The 21,119-nt window shown below is 41.0% G+C and overlaps 1 protein-coding gene across 1 annotated transcript in view; it reads right to left on the bottom strand.

Annotated features, from left to right (window-relative positions):
- The window catches only part of LOC103372897 (voltage-dependent calcium channel gamma-2 subunit), a 93,994-nt gene extending 75,824 nt beyond the window's left edge, over positions 1 to 18,170 (bottom strand). The window contains exon 1 of the mRNA XM_008302672.1: positions 17,945 to 18,170. Within this exon, the coding sequence (XP_008300894.1) occupies positions 17,945 to 18,170 (226 nt within the window). The remainder of the gene's footprint in view (positions 1 to 17,944) is intronic.
- Between the last annotated feature and the right edge of the window lie 2,949 nt (positions 18,171 to 21,119).

Genomic DNA, 21,119 nt, shown 5'->3' with positions numbered 1-21,119 from the left:
TGCAGCTTTGATGAATATGATCACTAGAATTAAAGAATTCCAATCACAAGTTGTTAAAGTGATGTCTACAAATGTTTGTCCAGTGGTCAAAATGGGAAGAAATGTATCTGACTGTCACAAAGGTCAGTCAAACGGCACCAGACTTCATTTGGAAGTGGACTTGGTCTACTGGTCTGGTGTGCACCAAAGTTCAGATGATAGTGTTCATACTTTGAAAAAACAAGTATGCTTTAAGTGTTCATGCACCCTAAATTTAACTTAATATCCATTCTGTTTTTCACTCAGTAGCACAACAGGCTTTGAAGAACAGGTATGTTTTATTCAACACACTATGAATCAACAAGTATGTTCCTCTGCAGACAACAGAAAAGATAAGAAACTAGTGTTTTACTGTGTAAAACTATTACCTATTACCTAAATCTATTACAAAGAAAGGAACTGCATTTCCTGTTGTACTTGTATTTTAAAATGATTTGCGCAGTTTAAATTGTGAAGCTTCGGTGCTTTCAAACGATCACAACTATTTCAAATACAATCACAGCATCTTCACTCGTCCTGTATTCAAACTGAGGTTTCATGACAACAAGTCAGTAAATCAAACAGAAAGGGCTGCTGTATCAGATTACATTAGATTGTACAGGTGTAAAGAAGTTAGAATTTGATGAACTGACCCTTTAAAAAGGAGCTCTGAAAGTATAAATCAGGGTTAAAGTAGCGTCCTTGTAGCCCTCACGCTGTATATCATTACACAGTTATTACTGTTATTATTACTGTTATTACATTCGTATCAATATGAGCAAGCAGTCGGACACTGAGCTGGGTTAAAGCCACCAAACAGACTCTAACTGAGCTCGTACCTTCCCCCAACTCTGAGATGATGCAGTGTGTTTGGTCTGTGTTCTGACACAAAGCAAATACGCTGTAATAGATTGCAAATGAACTGCGCCACGGACACCACCAATTAATCAAAAGGCAGATTGCTGTGCTTTCTCTGTGGAAAAAAAAAAAGAGGAGTGAATCGCACCTCCTTAAAATGAATGGATTGTATCTGCAGTTAATTATCATTTACTACAGGGTCTCTTTGGGATGTTTCCACAGCTTAAGGATACGGCCGGCGAGGTGGAACGGAGAGGAGCTGTGCTGCGATGCAGTCGGAGATTGGTCTGCTGGTAATTACACTTTCATTGTAAGAGGATCAATTCTATGTAATCAGAGTGCAATCTCACTGAAAATCGAGCAGTTATTCAAACCACTTTAACATGGAAACTTTACATTTTCAAGGGGGCAACATGTGTTTGATAAACAGTAGCTGAGAGCAAATAACAGACAGTGGCTGTGAAGTCAGCGCCGGGTACTGATTAACAATTTCACTGCTTTTTTTCTTGATCTCCAAACACTACACTGTAAAAAAAATATATAGTTTTTTTTACCATTTTTTTTTATTTTTTTTATTTTTTAACAACTTACTGTTTTGTTAAGCCACAGAAAAGAGAAGCATTAATGATTAACAAATGGCAATTTGTTCTTTTCCAGTGTGTCACTATAACAAATGCATTTTTTTACTGTATTCAAATCAACAAAAAATATCTTTTTACAGACATTTGCTGCTATTTAAAAGAAAATATTAGGGTGGCACAATTAATCAAACATTAATCGTGAACAAGAGTTTGGCCTTGTACAGTTAAATGAACATGACCCACTGAAATATTGCCAGTTAAAATGCACATGTTAATAAAATCACTTGGTTTCAACTTCAGCTAAGTCTTACATCAAAAAGCCTTATTTCACCTTCTTTAAAAAGCAGCTTTTGGACAAGCACCTGTTTGCGTTGCTATGCTGTATGTGAGGCATTTAGGGAACATTGGTAAATTTGGTAAATCTGACATTAAACACCTTATTTCACTTGTTTCAAATTTAACAAAGCCACCTAGCTGACATCTACTGTCGCTCGCAGGTGAGGCGTTAAAGGAACATCAGTAAATTGCAGTCTGTATCAGTATGTAGATATTCAGCCAATGATGTGTTTTAGGTACAATGTTGGGATTTTTTTAGTCAGATGAAGATTATTTTAAGTCTTATTTGATGCAAAATTTGTACATTAGCAGGACTGTAGCACAACATATAAGTGAAAGCAGTCCTGTATCTATTTAAATGTGAAACTTCAACTAAAATATTTTGTCTTTAAAATCAATGAATAATTGTGATAATCACAATCTTGATCAAACGAATCATGACTATTATTATGGTCCTACACTGTGAACACTTAAAGACAGGCAATGTGATTTTTAGCCCCAAGGATGTCGAAGCTACAAATACATTTCCCATTTTGTCCATCTTGCAATGTATAAATTATTTCTGACTCTTAGCAGAAGAGCTCATGACATGAACCTCTCGCTCAACTGTTTTCATCCGTCGCTCACAACTGTGCTCACCCGTATCGATTACAACCAAGCCGCTTTTCACGCCAGCAGGTGCGGATATTAAACACGTAGATTTCTGGAGGCTTCTGCATGTATTTGTAGTGCGTTTTGTGCCGTGTCGAACTTGTGTTTTAAATGGAAATATGTTGAGTGAGGAGCAGCCGGGCCTGTCTATCGCGCTCTGGTGAGCTGTGGTGCCACACTGTGTGCTTACACAAAGATTGGCCCAGGGTATGTTTCGTATCGATTTGTTCTCTGCTCATGTAGGATAAAGATAGACCCCACCCAACAGGACCAACAGTGGCTAAAAATAACGCGTGTAAATCAAGGCTGGAGCCGCACAAACAAACACACAAACGTAGACACACACACAGACGCATGCTGGCTGCAGCGATGAGGAGGTGTCGGAGGTCACAGCGGATGATTATTATGTAGTAACTGTGATGCTTCTCCTATTTGACGCATGTCCCATCATTAACGCTTTGTGTTTTGTTTTTACGTTTGTTAATTTATAGCTAAGGCTCTCTGGACCAAGTTGGGGGGGGGGTTTGTCTCCATGCAAAGCGGGTGACAGCAGCATTTATGGGAGACTGCCACCGAAGTTTACAGCCCCTCTCCCATCGATCAAAGCCATCAGAGGCATTAATCATACACTAAACCAATTACCGTGCCATCACACTCCTCCACTGTCCATCTAATCTCGGAGACTCCGTCAGGACGGCCGAGCGCTGCTTCACCAAGCTGCCCAGACTATTAATATACAAGGGGGGAATCATAATGATGTCTACTGTGTACTTTAAGCCTCTCAAGTTTGGTATAATTCATGATATAATCTTTTTCTCATTTCAGGGGATCAGATCCTGCTGTCTGAGAACGAGAGGGGATGAAACGTGATCGACATGTCTCGTATTAAAACTGATGATGGAGGCATTTGGTTGTTTCTGGCTTTGCAACTAACTGGTAATGTAATGTCAATGCAATATTTCTGATCATAGTTAGTTAGAGTCCAGAACAGAGAATTTACATATTTTCCCATTAACACCTTCTATACAAGGCTTTTTTTTTTTTTTTAAACACCTAAATCCATACAACTGCACAACTGCAAGGCTCTATGGACACTTTGGAGAAATTTTGAAAACAATAACTCTCCGTGTCTTGATCAGCAGAACAGAGTGAGGTTTGCAAAAGTCCAGCAAAAACTGACATTTTTACTTACTAGCCCTTATCAGAACTCTAAATCACAGAGTAAACAACAGCTTCCTAACAATGAGTCAGTGACACTCCCTTTACTGAAACTTCTCCACCGCAACTCAACCAATTTTGATGCAACAGCAATGAAAGCGCAACAATGCTGCACCCGTTTTCATCACAGCAGCACCAGGAGGCCTCTTCATTCAGTGTGCCACCGTTTAGTAACCGATATAGCCCCACATGCACACAGGCGCATAGGATGGAAAGGGTGAAAAACATGAGTAACCATAAAGCTAAAAAAAAACAACAATAAAAGCAGTGAAATCTGACATCTTCTGACAGGTTGAAACCAACAAATAGCATTATTACATCAAAAATGATTCATTGATCGTTAAACCAGCTGCAGAGCTGCGTCCTGAGTATTAACTGAACGGTTTCAAGTGGCATTGCATCTCAGAGCAGACTTTTATTTTTGTTTAATCTGCTATTGGATTCTTTCTTTTCATTTCCTTGGCTTCAGCTGGAGTCGTAGTTTCTGTTTAATTATTTCTATTGAGTCCATTTAAAGTCCCTAATGTGAGATGCAAGCACACAGTTTAGAGTTTTTCCACCCCCAAAGGTAAAAGATGGTGTTCACAGAGGCAACGCCAGACAGGATGTTAGGGTTGTGGTCTGCAGGTTGAGTGGTTGGTCAGTTTGCTCTAATTCCACCAGATTCTCATTTGTTGGAAAATCACCAGTTTTAATTTCATAAGGCGAAACGCATGACATCAACAGCCTTCCAGGATTAATCCATTATTTTCGGAACAAACCACGTGTGAACAATCAACCCAATGGAGACTGCTAAAAAACATGCTAAAAACAGCAGCTGACTTGTTTGTGTTGTATCTCTCAATAATTCTAGTTGATAAAGGAAACCATGAATATGCTCCACAGATGGGGCTCCCACGTGTTTTCAGTATAAAATAACCAGGTTAAAATGATTGAATATGCTGCAAATAAAAGCTTCTTATGTTTATAAGGTTAGCAGGTAGAGAGCACTGAGTGCACTGTGGTCGATTCTGTTAATCTAGAGATAGGAGACAGATTTTCCCCCCAATCGATTGGTTGAAAAGTAGGTGTAATTTCAGTCGACCAAGACTTTCGTTGCAGAGATGATATACAGCACAATTAATACAAATGTAACACAACATACTGTGTTTGTCTGATGGCATCAAACCAAAAAAAACAGACCTAAGGCTGCTCTCAAACATAATCAATGACCTCTGCACTGATATCCTGGTACCAGAGTCTGTTCGCTGCAGCTGTAAGAGTTATAACAAATGGCAGCTGAAGACCTGCGCTGTTCTTACACTGTCTCAGGCCTCGGCGTAATCCAGTAATGTCTGCTCTGTAATTTGGCCTTAGTGGGCAATAGAGAGGGCAAGGTGGAGACCAATAAAACAGTCACGTTCAGCAGCGACTGTGTGCAGTCTCGACGGAGCGCCGATGAAAGGCAGGTGAGGGCAAAATGAATCCCATCCATCGCCGGCTGCAGGGCAGAGTGACAGTGCAGCGCAATAGAGCTCAGTCACTTTACACAGGCTGTTATCAGACGAAGGGAGGAGGCAGCAGAGAGGACGGGTACTGACGGAGGCTCAGGTTTTACTCCAACAAGTGGCCCTGGATTCACTTTCCATCCACGCTGCCCTCAACTTGTAGCTGTAATCCGGCCCATGCAGCTGGATGTACAGTGGATCGGTGTCATAATACAGTGTAATGCCACTTTAGGGCCGGGACATTAGCCTGGGTGGGCATGCTCCAGCTGGGTAATCCTTATCTGATTGGACTATGAGACTAATCCTGCTCTTCTCTGCCGCTTGGCTCTGCTATCTGCTTTTATCTCATCCTGCCTCTGCGCTATACACAGAGCACAAACATCACCATTCAAACATGCACAGTATGCACACATCATACTCCCACATGTGTCTTCAGATGCATGAATGTACACTACATTGATACTCCCACATGCTTATACATAAAATCATGAGGCAGGATGTGTGAACTGTGATCTGCGGTGATCGACAGCAGCTGTGGGAGGACATAATGAAGTCGTAGCCATTTTAGTGAATAAAGGAAAGTTCAGTTTTTAAAATAATCTTGGTTGGGGGAAGTACAAGAACACACACAAAGGAAAAACTTACTTCAAAATTGAGGTTTAAAGGAGAGAGGAGCCAATAAGTAATTAAAGAAACTGGATTTTACGTCACTAAAAAATATGAACCGTGTCCTCTTACTACCAAAACAACAGATGAAAGAAACTTCAGGGTTGACAAAAACACAAATATTTCACCTTTGACTGTCCGTAAGTAGTCTGACTCACCCAATGTGGACTGTGGGTATGAGATGACTGTTCCAACCATGTATTTTACCAGGCATGTTACCATTTTCCATAACCAATTTGGTTTGAAGAAATACAAACCAGCTAGAGCGGTTGTTTTCCCCCAGTAGCAGAAATATAATGAAGTGCAGTCAGATTATTCTCCAGCACTGACACGGTGCTGTGGAGATCTGGCTATGTAAGATTGATCCATGACTAGCATCACACAATTTGAAATTTTTGTTTACTTCATGGGGAACATATACAGCGCCCTCCATAATTGTTGGTTAAGATGTGTTAAAAGCCTTAAAATAAATTCTTTTTTTTGTTTGTTGCAGAAGCATACTCTCACACTAAAAATTGTTGAAAAATGCAACCTTCAACTCAACTCAAATGAATTGTTGGCAAAAGAGGGTTGTACAAAGTATTAACATCAAGGGTGCTAATAATTGTGGCACACGTGATTTGATGTAAAAGAATTATTTTTTTAATGTGGGATTTTTTTTCACACTGAATAAATGCACTTGAATTAAAGGTTGAATTTTCCTCTTTTTTTTTTCATTGTGGTCCTATATTATTTAGAAAAAACCTGAATTTACTAGAAGCTAAAGAACACATCTTAACCAGGGGTGCCAATAATTATGGAGGGCGCTGTAAGCTGTATTTGCATGTTGGTAGGGACATGACTTGATCTCTCCCCTTACTTTTTTACAACTTTATTTTGATATACAGTGCTGCCCACGTAATGTCATACCTCTTTATAGGATATCCCATTTATAATCATAAAATATCGAAGTCCCGAATCATTTCCTATATAACCTACAGTAAAACCGCCTGTTTATTGTCACAGAATAATGTCACAATCCCTGTTTTTGTCCGAAATTGATTCAAGGAATAACTTTTGCCCGTTTAAGGTCGGCCGATCGTTACGGCTCACGGGCCGAGCGTTGGTCATGCGTGGCAGATCATCACACCTCCGGTCAGTGGCAGGAGGCAATGTGTTTGTTTGTCAATTACCTGCTCACCTGAAATCTGCTTCACTGAGTTATTCACACACTGTCTGACATTAATTAGGGCACATCAAAGAGAATCGCATCATTGCAGAGCATGTCGTCACTCATAACTGAACTGCTCAGTGAGTTAATCATGAAAAGTAATTCCTCATGTAGATCGTGCTGGTCCAGTACATAGGCTGGTTTTCACACCCAAACTCGCTGTCATCTTGAAGCCCGTTTATTGGACTATCCCAGATATAGTCATAATTCCATCCTGGACCAAGCATGTGATAATAAATGGGCAGCGCTGTACAATAATTAACTAGCAACATGCTAGTATGCTAAAAATAAGGAAGTGAACATGGTACCAAACCAACAGATCAAAGAAGCTCCAGCGTTGACAAAAACATACACCTTTGACTGGTAAAAACTCCCAGCAAAAATGTCTGTGAGTAGTCAGACTGATCAGGCGTGGACTGTGGGTACAGGATTGCCATTCCCACTACATATTTTATGCAGTATATATTGGTTTTATTTTGTCATCAGTGGAATTGTGTTATTTTTCTTTATCTCATATGATGATTAGTTTAATATCTTCAGGATTTTGACCATTGTTCAGATAAAATAAGCAATTTGAACACAGTTATAGAAAAATATTCACCAAATGATTAATTGAGAAAGCACACAGCAAATTCATAAATTGTGAGAAAGAATTGTTACATGTAGCCTTAAATTATTGTAAAAAAGAAATTAAAGTGCTGTCGCCATGCAGGAAATTGCACTGCACGGTTTTGGTGATTGAAACAAAGCAAGCACAATGAGCTCTAATGGTCATCAAACAATTAATAACCGACAAAAGATCATCATGGAGTCCGGCACTTCTCTCCAACAGCTCCTCCCCGACTGTATCTGCCTCCTATAGCCACTGTGGAGCCTGAGGGCGGCGCTGTAATGAAGATGAATGCCTCAGATTAGCAGCTCGGTACACCTGGCTGAGAGCAAAGGGGGGCACGGCGGCAGCGGCTTTCAAAGACATCCCTGATAGGACGGAGGAGCGGCGGCCTCCAGAGACCAATTCATCTGCAACACGCATGTTTACTGCATGCACCGTTCATGCCTCACCAGCTGAATCTCTCTCTGCACCCACACTGTCTGCAGCCTCATCTGTGTTTGTGGAGCTACGGTCGCTGAACTTATAATGCTGTTTTACAGACCGAACTGTGCAACAACAACAACAACAACAACAACAACAGCAGAGGACCAATAGACGCCGATTTCACTTCCAAGGATTGAAACAGTCAGAGCTGCCATCTGGATAAAATCAAGCAGCTGAAAGCATGGCATCAAACTGTTCACTGTGCCTTGATTAAAAACCCATCTTCACCAAAACTAGTTTGCAAAAGGATCAAAATCTTGAGGAAAACCAACACAGAAGGAATAAAAACCAAAACTTATGCAGGGAAGCTCCTCAAAAAATGGCCAAGAGATTAAGTGCTACAACTAATTATCTCTAAATATTTTATAGATACTGTCTTCAGGTGTCTTGTTTTGTCCAACTAACTGTCCAAAGACCAAATAAACTATGGTGTTTTACTGCAGGAATTTATTGTCATTATTGTATATTAGCTGCAGTACCTGGTTGCTCAGCCTCCCCCTGTATAATACTGTAGTGACCAGAGGACGCTGGCACCTCCATGTTGGCAAGCAGAGAGCATAGTGGGAGTAGAACTAGTAAGGAAGCACCATGACAAAGGGACCAGGGTTAACTAAGGTGCATGAACTAGGACACAAGGACAGTCTTAAGGGGCTTTCACACAGGAGGCAACAATGGCACTGCTGCACTCCCAAACCCATTCATTTAAATGGTAAGAGCTGTGCAACAAGGATTTGCCTCAGAAGGCTGCTGTGATGTAAGATTGCACTGCCAATAAAAACTAGGAATCTCCATTATTAAGCCATTTGCAACAAACTAGCAGCTTCTTGCTTGAAAGAATGAGGTAACGTCATCCTGCTGGAAGTTTTGAAAACTCCCCCATACTGCTCTGTGCTCCGCGGCTGAACCCAGCAACCAGTGATGCACGCACAGAGTCCTGTCTCAAAGGGCCTCCCTCATCTGTGTTTGCAAAACTCCTCCTTCCTTATTTTCCGATCCAGAATTATCAGTGAAAGATTTTTACTTCCGGTACATTACGGTGAGACTGGATTGTACACCAGCAAGCTGAAAAAATGAATTCACTAACAAGCTATTTAGTTGTTTGTTGATAGTCAAATCCGGTAGGTGGATATTTACAGAAAAAAAATTTTAGTTAGTTTACCACATGCAAGGTGTGTAACATACAGAGAACACACACACTGTAGTGGTTCATATATCCTACAACAAAATCTTTCACCAAACTGGCTTCACATGAGGCAGGAAAACCTTGTCATTTCATTTGTGCCGTGATTGGTTAAAAGACTACAAACTAGCCAGAATGTTCTTGCGCCGATTGCAGAATGATAGCGTGGTTCAGCCAGGTTATTATTTTGTACAGAATGGGCTGGCAAAGCAAGACTAGGTTGCATAAGGTGTCACCAGTGCAACATGGTGGTGCTCATTTCCACCATATTCTGGATTCTTTTTTGTGCGGAGGGAGCAAGTGGTGACACATCGAGCATCTTTAAATACCTTCTATGTGTCCAAAACCCACTGATGTTTAGTTATTATGTGTAACGTCTAAAACGAAAATGCAGCAAATCTTCATATTTGATATGCAGGAAACAATCAATGTTTGGTATTTTGCAGGAGAAAGTGAAAAAAATACTGCAGTTCCTGATACATTTTCTCTCGAAATGACTGATCGACTTCAGCTCCGGAAAACTGAATTAAATAGATTCATAACTCAGGTTAGAGGTGAAAACAAGTGTAAATCTACAAAATCAATACTAAACATGAAGCTCTAAAGTGTACTTGCTGTAGAGAAATACATGAGCAGTGTTGAGCAGGAGTGGGATTATTGTGCTTCTCTGACAGGCAGTGAGTGCAGCAGAGGTCGAGGTGTTGAAGCACCCAGTGTGGGTATTCCCATTTTGCTTTTTCACAGGTTCTCCTCTCCAGTACTGGTTATATATACATTATTATACAAACACAAGCCGTCGCCCACCTGTGTCCACTCTGCGAGCAGGATGTGTGGGCCCGAGCTGCCAAACACTCAGTCTGCTGCCATGAGCGACTGCTTCAACCATTTGCAGCCTCAGTCGCTGCCTCATCACCAGCAAGACTTCATTTAGGAAGAGCCGGGGGAAAGATGAATACTAGTCATCTTGGCGCTTTGAATTAATAGAGCCGAGCTGCAAACTGAAGCCTAATTAACATCTGAAATGTTAAACTTGATATCACCCCTCCTGACTCTCAGAAACGAGGCAGGGTTTGCAGCAGGCAGCCTGCTTATCGCTGCCTCTCTCCAGCTGCATCCGCTCTGTACTTTCCTGTTTTTGGTTGAAAATGTTCAAACTACCTATAATTAAATGTACTCGCTTTTTAAGACCCAATTTCCTGAGCAGGAAGGCATTTGAATTTGAATTTAAATGAATCTGACCCCGGTAAGTAAATGCAGTGGCCCCGTTTCTCTCCACTCGCGGCCTCCTCTGGGCCGGAGATCATTCATGAATCACAAATGACAAATCTGGGTTTATTTCCTGCCATTTTGATCCTGGATTCAAAGGGAGCGGTTCATTGTAGCGATACAAAAGCAGCACACACCGAGCCCAGAGTGTGATGTTTTGATCTCATCTTGACTCTGTGCTGTTTTGTTTGCCAATTAAATAATGGCCTGGCAGGGATAAAGGCCAGTCACTGTCACAATTACACTCCAGCTGTGATTAATCCTATGTGCCCTAATGTAATCACTGTTGCACTGTATCAGCATTCAGTGTTGTTTCTTTCATCTTTCCGGAGAAGGTTGCCGGAGCTCTCTGTTCCCAGAAACGCACCCACATCTGGAGTGAAACCAGAGTTTTCTGCTGCCGACACCTGAGCAGCTTCTCGGGAGCAGATCAAGTGGAAACTGGATGAAGCTTTTTGATGGCAGCGCCTAAAGGATTGTTGGATTTTGAAAAGGTTTTGAAGATACAAAGGCTGCACAATGTACTGTTTGAGCATCAACATCATGATGTGCATGTGCAGTATTACAAGTGTGATGTGAAGCAACGCACATTGAGTCAGAGAAAACTTTCACGGTTCTTGTTTTTTAGGACTCTAATCTACAAGAGAAGTTTGTCTGATGGAGTATAATTAAAAAAATATCTATTTACAAGATAGAGTCTGTTGACATGCAGGCTCAGCACAGGCACAGCAAAATGAGCAAAGAACAAGAGAGAAACGATGAAAAAGAAGCTTGATTGAAAAAAGAAACACAACTTCAGTTGTATGGAAATGTTTCTACGACAGAGTAGTTTTGACCAAAACCAGCTTCTCTGTAACTGCTGCCGCTACATGAGACAACACGACTAAAACATTTGATCATTAAACAGCAAACCTCTGTAGGACCACATCTTAATGTCATCCAAAACAAAACACTATGTTGGACACCTTTGTCAGTGTATGAGAAAGGTTCCAGGTGGTTTTTTAAAGCATTTTTAAAACTGTTTTTTATGTTTTATGCAGATGCCCTACTCTACAAAAATCACCCAAACCAATCAATCAATGACTGCTGAACGATTCTTTTCAAGTAGATTTATTTAAGTCATCTGGTGCATGTTTCTGTATTTTTCACAGAAGAAAATAATACTGCGATGTCAGGTTTTTTTTCCAGTATCGTGCAGCCCTAGATGCTGCCTTTGTTCTGCCTGGCATGAAAGAAATTCAAACCACTCTACGCTGTGCTTCTCATTCACACACACCCAGACAGCAGAAACTTTCATGCAAAGTGCTGCCATTGGTGGAAAATGCATTACGGAAGTGTTGCAGAGTTTTGGTGTGTTTTTGAGACTTCATTTTTAAATCTCCACATTTTCACATTAAGACTTGATGCCTGAATCTAATGCATGTATATCTCTTTAAGACTTTTATATTATGCCATCGTACTCAAGACATATGACTGATAAATATCAGACAAGTTTGAGGAAAAACATGCAAACATCTCACCAGAGCTTAAATAAATCGACATGTATATGTTGCATCTGGTCTTAGTGAGTTAATATTGTAAACTACATACATGGCAAACAGTTGTTTGTATATATATCATGTTTACATCATGTACAGGTCATTTGGAGTCATGTTTGTGTCCCCATGATGAATCGCCAATCTCCTTTAATCTCTGTTTTTGGTCTCCACCGGCTCCTGAGGGAAATATCTGCTCCACTAAAGACAATTCGAACATTGTGTGCATACCTCTTTCATGGCTGTTTTCAAGGGAGAAAAAAGTTCCTATTCCAGGGTGGATGCTGCTAAAAAGAACTGCTTTATGGTTCTCAACAGTGATTGGGCAAATTCAAATTTGTCAAAGCAAAATGTATCATGTAGACTTCCATAAAGCACCTCTATTGCTCTACAGGCTCACAGAGTTGAAGTTACGTCCATCAGATACTATTTGTTGTTGTTTTGACGCACTCAGAGTTAACGTCACCATCGCAGCTGTCATATTGAGCAACACAACAGAAACAGAAAGGCTAAAAGGGCAGTTTCTGTGAACGTTTGCACTACCTTCACTGAGTTACCGCGGTGGAAAGCAGTCTAATGTTCACCGCTTAGTCTCTAACTGCTGTTTGGTGCTGAGCAGTTTGTGCACAGCAGGTTATTTAGAGCTTATTTTGCCCCAAAACTACACTATGAGAGCGACACAATGAGCTGCAGTGAAACGACTGAAGATTCAGTTGATAATTCTACCAGCGACCTCTTTCACATTTTATCATAGTTATTATAAAGTATTGATTATAGCTGCTTTAAATGTCCTCCTTAGAGCTGGGAACAGAGGGAGCGCCGAGCGTTGCTGCTTATCACAGCAGCCAGAGGAGCATGAAGTGAGACACCGCAGCCTTTCAGGATCTCACAGCTAAGAAGATGAGCAGATTTGTAACGCTCTGCGCCCTCACAAGGTTACAGCGCCTCACTCCAAGTCAGCAGCCAGCGCCTCCGCCGGGGCCTGACAGGAAACACGCCGCCTCCGTCAGACTCTGGAGGTCGAGTAGAAACCTGCGCTCAGGACAGGAGGCCGGTTGACACCTCAGAAAGCAGCGAGCGCAGGCGGGTTAAAGGTGACACGACGAGCAGCTCTGCCGTCATCAGGGGTTGTCGGGGAGGTCAGAGCTGCCGACAGACGTGACTTTATCCTCGCCACGACTTTACTTTTAGTCTTCACACACTGTTCAACCTGCTGCTCTGCTGTCACATCCTCTTTAAAGGTACAGCTCCCCTGCAGCTTCCCTTAATTAGGGTGAGACCACTGTATCGGTTTGCCAAAAATATCAGGGCGATGACGAAGGGTCCTGCCTGCGCTGTGAAAAATGAAACTTTTTAAACTGTAACACTTTTAAACATTTACTGTTGTTTTACAGAGTTTTGCTGATTTGTTAAATTAGAAAAAGTAACAAGTCAAATCACAGAAAAATAGTAATAATTTGTAAGTGAACTATAAAAATGATTAATAATGTCCACATCAAAGAGTCTGTAGTTTTACAAATGGTGATTCTCTATTTTTTGAAAACATTTGACCATAAAATTTGAGTTTTTACTGTATTTAAATATGCAAAATATCATTATTTTACATGTATTTGCTGGTGTTTGAAAGAAAATGTGTTTATATTAAGGATTGAAAATATGAATAATTATTTAAACTACAAGTGTTGTTAAATTACAGAAAATGAATAATTTACAAGTTGACTATAAAACCATACGGAAAATCCTTATTCTACAGATATCTGGTATTTTTTCACCGTTTTTAAACAGATTTTTTTTGACAGTCTAACTACGGCTTGGTGTTGTCAATTAATTACATAAAGTCGAGACATTTTCAAGACTGGTGTGGGGTACCGGAAACCTGATTTCCCTCTTTGTGACCCTTTCAAAAAGTCATTTTAAGAAAAAAAGAGATTTTGTTTTTTTTTGTCAGATTGTTTCATTTGATACTTAAAGAAGCAAAACCATCAATGGCATAAGACAAAACAGTAATCATAAATGGTGGTAAGTGATTATTAAACCCGCAGCCTCTCAGATTTAACTTAAACAGCATTATTTTAGCTGCGACTTATGTTCAAACTTTAGTCTTAATGATCAACATCCTACTTTTGCTCTCCATGTAAGCCCTTAAAACGAAGCAATGTCTCTCAGCTGCATGTGACATTTGCCGTATGCTTTCATTAAAGGCATAAAACAGTGAAACTATTCCATACTTCGCATTGGGGAAAAAAAGTACAATGAGAGAAAAATCAGTTGAGGAGACAAACTGTGGTTGGAAAATTAGGATGCTTTTTTTTCCCCTCTTCTGTTTGCTAAATAAACCTGTGACCTCTCAGGTTCATCTCAGGAAGTAGCTTCACCCTGCTGACAGTACCTGGACACCAACATTAACCAATGTTTAGATCTTATGACGCCTTAAAAGTGAAGCAGCATTTCTTTGCTGCTAACTTGTCACAAATTGCATGTGCCATTTTAACCCAACAGTGATTTCCCTTTGTCAGACTGTTTCAGTAGAGACACAAAAAAGTTAAACTATCCAGTATTGTACATGAATAACAAAGGTCAGAGAAAAATTAGGACAAAAAACATGCGTTCTAGTCACATAATCAGGCTTTCTCTCCCGTTAGCTGGAGAATCTTGTGATCTCTCAGGTTTATCTCAGAAACTTGCTTCACCTCGTCAACAGTGACTGAACACTAACGTTATGTAATTATTTGGCCTTGTGACCCCTTAAAATAAAGAAACAGCTCTCCTACGCGTGTCGTTTCAACATGGAATTGATTCGTCTTTGTCAGATTGTTTCAGTATTTCGCACTTCTCCTGATACCTGCTTCTCCCTGCCGGCAGTAACAACATTTCTCTGCTGCAAACTTGTCACAAGTTGCATGTGCGATTTCAAACCAAGAAGTGATTTCTGTTTTGTTTTTTTGGGTTGGATTATATTGTTAAAGGTGTAAAGAAGTAAAACTAACACGAGAAAAGTGCAAAACCTCTGAGCAAATTAAAAACAAGAAACCTAAACGGTGGCAGCTCATTCGTTTCCGCCTCTCAGATTTGTCTTGTAGCCCCTCGAGGACGTCCCAAAACAGAAACCTGCTTCAGCCCGTGTGCAGGAGCTCAATGCTGTCTGACTGAATGAAGGAGCAACAAACTCCGTCAGCAGCCGCCTGATCGTGTGTCATTTCAACAAAATCGTTCTGTCTTTGTTAGATTGCTACATTGCAGACAAAAAAAGGTCCAAACATCCAGCATTTCATGAGAAAAGTCACAAATTAGCATAAATGTCATCATTACTAGAAGCTCTTTTGGCCTTTCAACACCAGTCTGCTGGATTTCATTTGCATTGAGCAGCATCCATAAAACTAGTCTAACCTAACTTAAAACACAGCAAACTCTATTGACAGCATGGGTTGCATGTGTCATTTCAACAAAAGTGCTTCTTGTCAGATTTGAGACACAAAGAAATCAAAGTATCCAGTATTTTAAGTCACAAATTAGATAGACGGGGAGGTTCCAAGACAGAAACCTGCTTCAGCGCGCAGGAGCTGAACTAACGCTCTCAAACTTCAAACACAGAAAGGTCTATCTGCAGCAACTTTGTCATATGTTATTTTAACAAATGTGGCTTTTCTTAGATAGATTGTTACAATAGAGACACACAGAAATTAGAAATATCCAGTATTTTATGAGAAAAAGTCACAAAGTAGGTAGATGTATTCACAGATGAAGGCGTCCAGAGACAGAAACATTGTAAAAGACAGTCTGCGCTGGAAGCTCGTTTGGTCTTTTAACACCAAATTCAGCCAAAACCTGCAGTGGATTTCATTCTCATCGAGTTGCATCCATGAACTTCTGTCCATCTTAATCTAAACACCACTCTGGTCACGTGTTGCATATGTCATTACAACGAGAGAGAAAAAAGATTATTCTTTGTCATATTGTTTCATTACAGACACAAAGAAGTCAAAATATCCAGTAGCTGATGTCAAAAAGTCACAAGTTAGATAGATATATAGATAGATAGAGGCGTCCCCGGTCAGACACACTGTAGGAGCAGGAATACAGTCAGTACCGGAACCTCTTCTGTCCTTTAAACACCAATTTCAGTCAATACCTGCAGCTGATTTCACTTAATATGAGCTGCATCCATACAGTTCTAAGTTGAGTTAAAACACAGACGTGTACAGTAGCAGCAGCCTGGTCATGTGTCATTTAAACAAAATTGTCGTTTCTTAGTCAGATTATTACATCAGAGACACAAAGAAGTCACAATTCCAAATAGCTGATGAGAAAATTTCACAAATTTGATTGTTGTATCGATACATGGGGGCATCCCAAGACACACACCTGCTACTTAACACTTTAATTTAAACACAGAACAGCCTATCAGCAGCATCCCGCTCATGTGTTGCATGTGCTTCACAGCAAAAGTGACTTTTCCTTGTCAGATTGTCTCAGTAGAGATACAAAGAAGTCAAAACATCCAATATTCAAAAAGACAAAAAGAGACAAATCAGGTAGATGTATTCATAGATGGAGGCGTCCCAAGACAGAAACATTGTAGGAGTATGAATGCAGTCAGGACGAAAAGTTCTTTTGGCCTTTAATCATTAAATTCAGTCAGAAGTTACAGTGGATTTTTTTTTTTGCATGTAGTAGCATCTGTAAACTTCTAGCTTCACTTAAAATGCAACAGGTTCAATCAGCAGCAGCCTGCTCATGTGTTGCCGGTGTTTTTTCAACAAAAGTGACTTTTTCTTGTCAGATTGTTTTAATAGAGACACAACAAAGTCAGAATATCCAGGATTGTACTCAAAAAGAGTCACGAATTAAACAGATATATTGATAGGAGTATTAATGCAGACAGGACTGGAAGCTCTTTTGGGCTTTAAATGAGTTCAGCCAAACCCTGCAGTGGATTTAATTTGCATGTAGAAGTATCTGTAAACTTCTAACTTTACTTGAAATGATCTATTACTAGCTGCCTGTTCATGTGTTTATGTGTGATTACAACAAACGTGTCTTTTCTTTGTCAGATTGTTACATTACAGGCACAAAGAAGTCACAGTTACTAATATTTCATGAGAAAAAGTCATCAATTTGATGGATTTATAGATAGATAGAGGCGTCCCAGGACAGAAACATTGTAGGAGGAGGAGTACAGCCAGTAATAAAAGTCCTTTTTAGCCTTTAAACAGCAATTTCTGTCAAAACCTGCAGTGGGTTTCATTTGAATTCAGTCTCCTTCTGACTCAACTTCAAACACAGCATAGTCTGTTAGCAGCTGCATGTGTCATTTCAACCAAAAAGTAGCTTTTTCATTGACTGTTACAGAGAAGTCAAAAAAAGCTGTATTTGGTGAGAAGTCACAAATGAGATAGTTGCACCAAACACCAGTCAAACTCTGCAGTGGACTTCATTTGCAGTGAGTTGCGTCCATGTACTGCTGTCTAACTTCACTTAAAACACTGCAAGGTCTACAAGCAGCAACTTTGTCAAGTGTTGCATGTGTCTTTTCAACAAAAGTGTCTTTCATAGTCAGATTGTTACATTAGAGAAGTCCAAATACCCAGTATCTTATGGGAATACGTCACTATTTAGACAGACCAACTGTATAGGAGTCTTCAAACACCAAACACCAAACACCACTCAAATCCTGCAGTAAATTGCCTTTGCACCCTAAAACCTGTAGTTGCATGAAAGTAAAAGCTGCAGCAGAACCTGACCTGCAACAGTAAACCTGTGTGAGCTCCTACTGAGGCCTGACAGGCTTCAAACAGCTTCCAAACACACCTGAACCCACGCAGGTCCAGAGTGACTCTCTTACCTTCCAAGCAGCACGTCCTCCACAGGCCCGAGTGGGTCATCACCTCCTCGTTCTTCTTGCTGGTCTCGTTCTCGCTCATGGACTTTGTCTTGCAGACGCCGCGGGAGTACAGCCAGTAGTCCGTGCCGACCGCGATGGTCATGAGGCTGAAGGCCGCGAAGGCTCCCACCGTGGTCAGCAGCATCTGGACTCCGCGGTCGAACAGCCCCATGTTTCCGCATTCCATGAAAGGGGGACCCCCTTTCCTCTTGATGTACAAGAAGTAAATATTTGAAAATTTGCGGGACCAAACCAAACCGAAAAAACGGGATATACTCGTGCGGAAGGAGAGGGAAGAAGGAGGAGGAGGATGCGGTAGGAACCTTATGGTTGCGTTTGGGTGAGGACCGAATCAAGAGAAAAAACTGAGGCCGGTTTGTTGGAGGGGGGAGAGGAGGAGGCGGCGGTGGTGGTGCCTCTCCTCTCTGGTACTTTTTTTTTCTTTAACACCCAAACTGGATAAAGAGGACGGAAGCAGCTCAGTAGGCCTGTAGCTGCAGATGTAGCAGCGAGAGCAGCTCCAAATGTGAACAAAACCACCGAGCTGCGAGGGGATTAACTCTGTCCTGTGGAGCTGTGCGTAAAAACGCACCAAAAGTGAGGTTTTGTTCTTCAGAAGGGGGGGAGGAAACAACCTGTTTGTTGACTTGTGGAAGGTTACAGCTGATTTACATGAGCTCAAATGGAGCAGAGAGGGGGGGAGAGGGGTGTTAGATTAATGGCAGGCTTACAGTACAACAGTTCAATACGTCTGTTACAATGAGTTAGTCAAAAGGCGAGAACATTGCGCGTTCAGAACTGCAGCTATCTTAAAGTCTAGTATTAGTAGTAGTTGTATTATTATTATTGGTATTATTATTATAGTGTGATTCTAGAGGTTAGTCAAAAAAGGGAGAAAAGCAAAGAGGTGATAAACTGGGGAGGGAAACAGGCGAATCTATCATAACAGAAGAGAGTAAACAAATGGACCGATTCAAGTCCAGTCGAGAGGAAAAGAAAAAAGCGAATCCCTGGTGTTTTATAACCGCCTATTGTAGGGGTTCAAAGAAAATCTCACAAATCAAGCCGGTGGAATGAGGAAATCAAGGCTCAACGACTAAATTAATTCATCAGCAGGCGTGAAAAGACCAAAGAAAAATCCGTTAAAAAAAGAAAAGAAATTTTAAAAAATTAACCGCTTAGATTTTCCTTTTTCCTAAAATTTTGATCCCCAGTTTCCATATGTAGCCCTATAGCTCTGGAAAGCTTTCCGCCGAAAATGGGGGTCTGCGGTCAGAGGAGGTTCGGTCGTCGACGATCCGGAGAGAGCGGGGAGCATCCAGCAAGGCAAGCCGACCATCACTCGACATGGAGCCGGCAGGAGGAGGACGAGGAGTCGGTGTGGGCGCCGCCGCCGCAGCCGAGGACGCTGGTTCGGTGGATGGAGGAGGAGGATGCCGCCGCCGCTGCTGCTGCTGCTGCTGCTTCTGCCGCTGCTGCTGCTTGGAAATCCAAATTCACCGTGGCAGTATCACACCCAGGACGGTCCCGTTTGTTTAGCCCTTGCGCCATGTAATAGGAAGAGAAAATAAATTGTGATGAACGCTGCGATCCCTCCTGGTTTCCCCTCCTCCTCCTCCTCCTCTTCCTCTCTGCTCTCCGTGCGCTCTCGGATGCAGGTTTGGCTGCTTTGCAGAAGATGATATATTTATATATATATAAATATATATATATAAATATATAAATATAGAAAATCCTATATTACACAATCAGGAGAGCGCACAAGATCCACAGACACGGGAGCTGTTGCTGGTGTCACGATGTCAGTGCGTCCACTCCAGCCTCTTTATTCCGCCGCTCAGTGATGTCAAGCTGCTCTCAAATCGGAGTTTTTCTGCTTCTTCTTCTTCTTCTTCTGGCGACGCTTTAAAGGCCCACAGTGTGTGTCTGTCTGCGTGTGTGTGTCTGTGTGTGTGCGTGTGTATGTGTGTGTGTGTCCGCGCTGCAGCAATGGAGGCTGGAAAGATATTAAAGATTTTTTAATTCCGTTTCTGTGAGTGGTGGAGGGGGCGGAAAGAGGGGGTGGTGGACTCTCTCTCTCTCTACTCTCTTCTTCTTAAATGGTGGATCACTGGGTTGCATTTGTGCGCACATGCAGGCTGAGATTTATTATTATTATAATTATGGTTAATATTATTATTATTACTACTGTCCGATCCAATTGTTGCAGCATCCTCTCCTGCGCTCTTCTCTGCGCAGACTTCCACTAATATCTGCGGATTTTTAGGTTAAAGACACACATCTTTGCTCTGATTCTCCATGAATGAAAATCAGCAACGGTGCAGGGAGGAAGCTCAGGGGCATTTTTGGTGATTCTGGGAGTCAGAGTTCCTGAATTCAGCCTCAAATTCATGATATTTCTTGTTCTAAACCTGACTGATGAATGTGAGTGTGTGGTGCTGAACGGACAGCTCCGCTCTGCCTCAGTGGACTTTGGCTCCACCTGCTGCTCAAACGGTTTAAACACAAGTAATGCAATCGGGGGGGGGGGGTTATATGTGTATAATCTACATATAACTTTCTGCATTAGTTGGTTTAAAACTACATTGAAGTTGAGGCAACTTAATGAAATCGGCTTGATAGCTTCAAATTTCTTCAGGTTTGAGTTCAGGATTTCGAGTCCTCTCCTATATCTTAACACTGCCGGACAATTTCAGAGAGTTTAAGCTAGTAGTTAATAACACTATAATCTTTTTTCAACACCAAGCCTATTTGGACAATGTACATGGCATTACATAAGTAATGACGGAATAACCCTCACAAGGTTAAGTGCAGTTTTAAGTATTTCTTCAGTAGTTCCATTTGATATTCTTCTGCCTGTATTACATAACAGTATCTGACAGTTTTATTCACTTTATCAATTAAGATTATCAACACAAGTATAATAATCTAATACATAGATGTCTTATTATGGATTTTGCTACTTGGCAAAGCATAAAGTATTTAAAATTTGAAATTATAATCCAACAACATAATGTGTGTCATTCTAAAATGGGTCATTCTTAAAGAATACTTTTACTTTTGCTACTTATAGTAAATGCTGATGCAAATACTTGATCTTAGGTAAAATTTTAGGGGTTTGGACTTATTTAAGAGT

The sequence above is a fragment of the Stegastes partitus genome, unplaced genomic scaffold (assembly GCF_000690725.1).
Source record: "Stegastes partitus isolate 25-593 unplaced genomic scaffold, Stegastes_partitus-1.0.2 Scaffold1853, whole genome shotgun sequence".
NCBI lineage: Eukaryota > Metazoa > Chordata > Actinopteri > Pomacentridae > Stegastes > Stegastes partitus.
The sequence above is the reverse complement of the archived record's forward strand: the minus strand, read 5'-3'. Positions and strand labels throughout refer to the sequence as shown.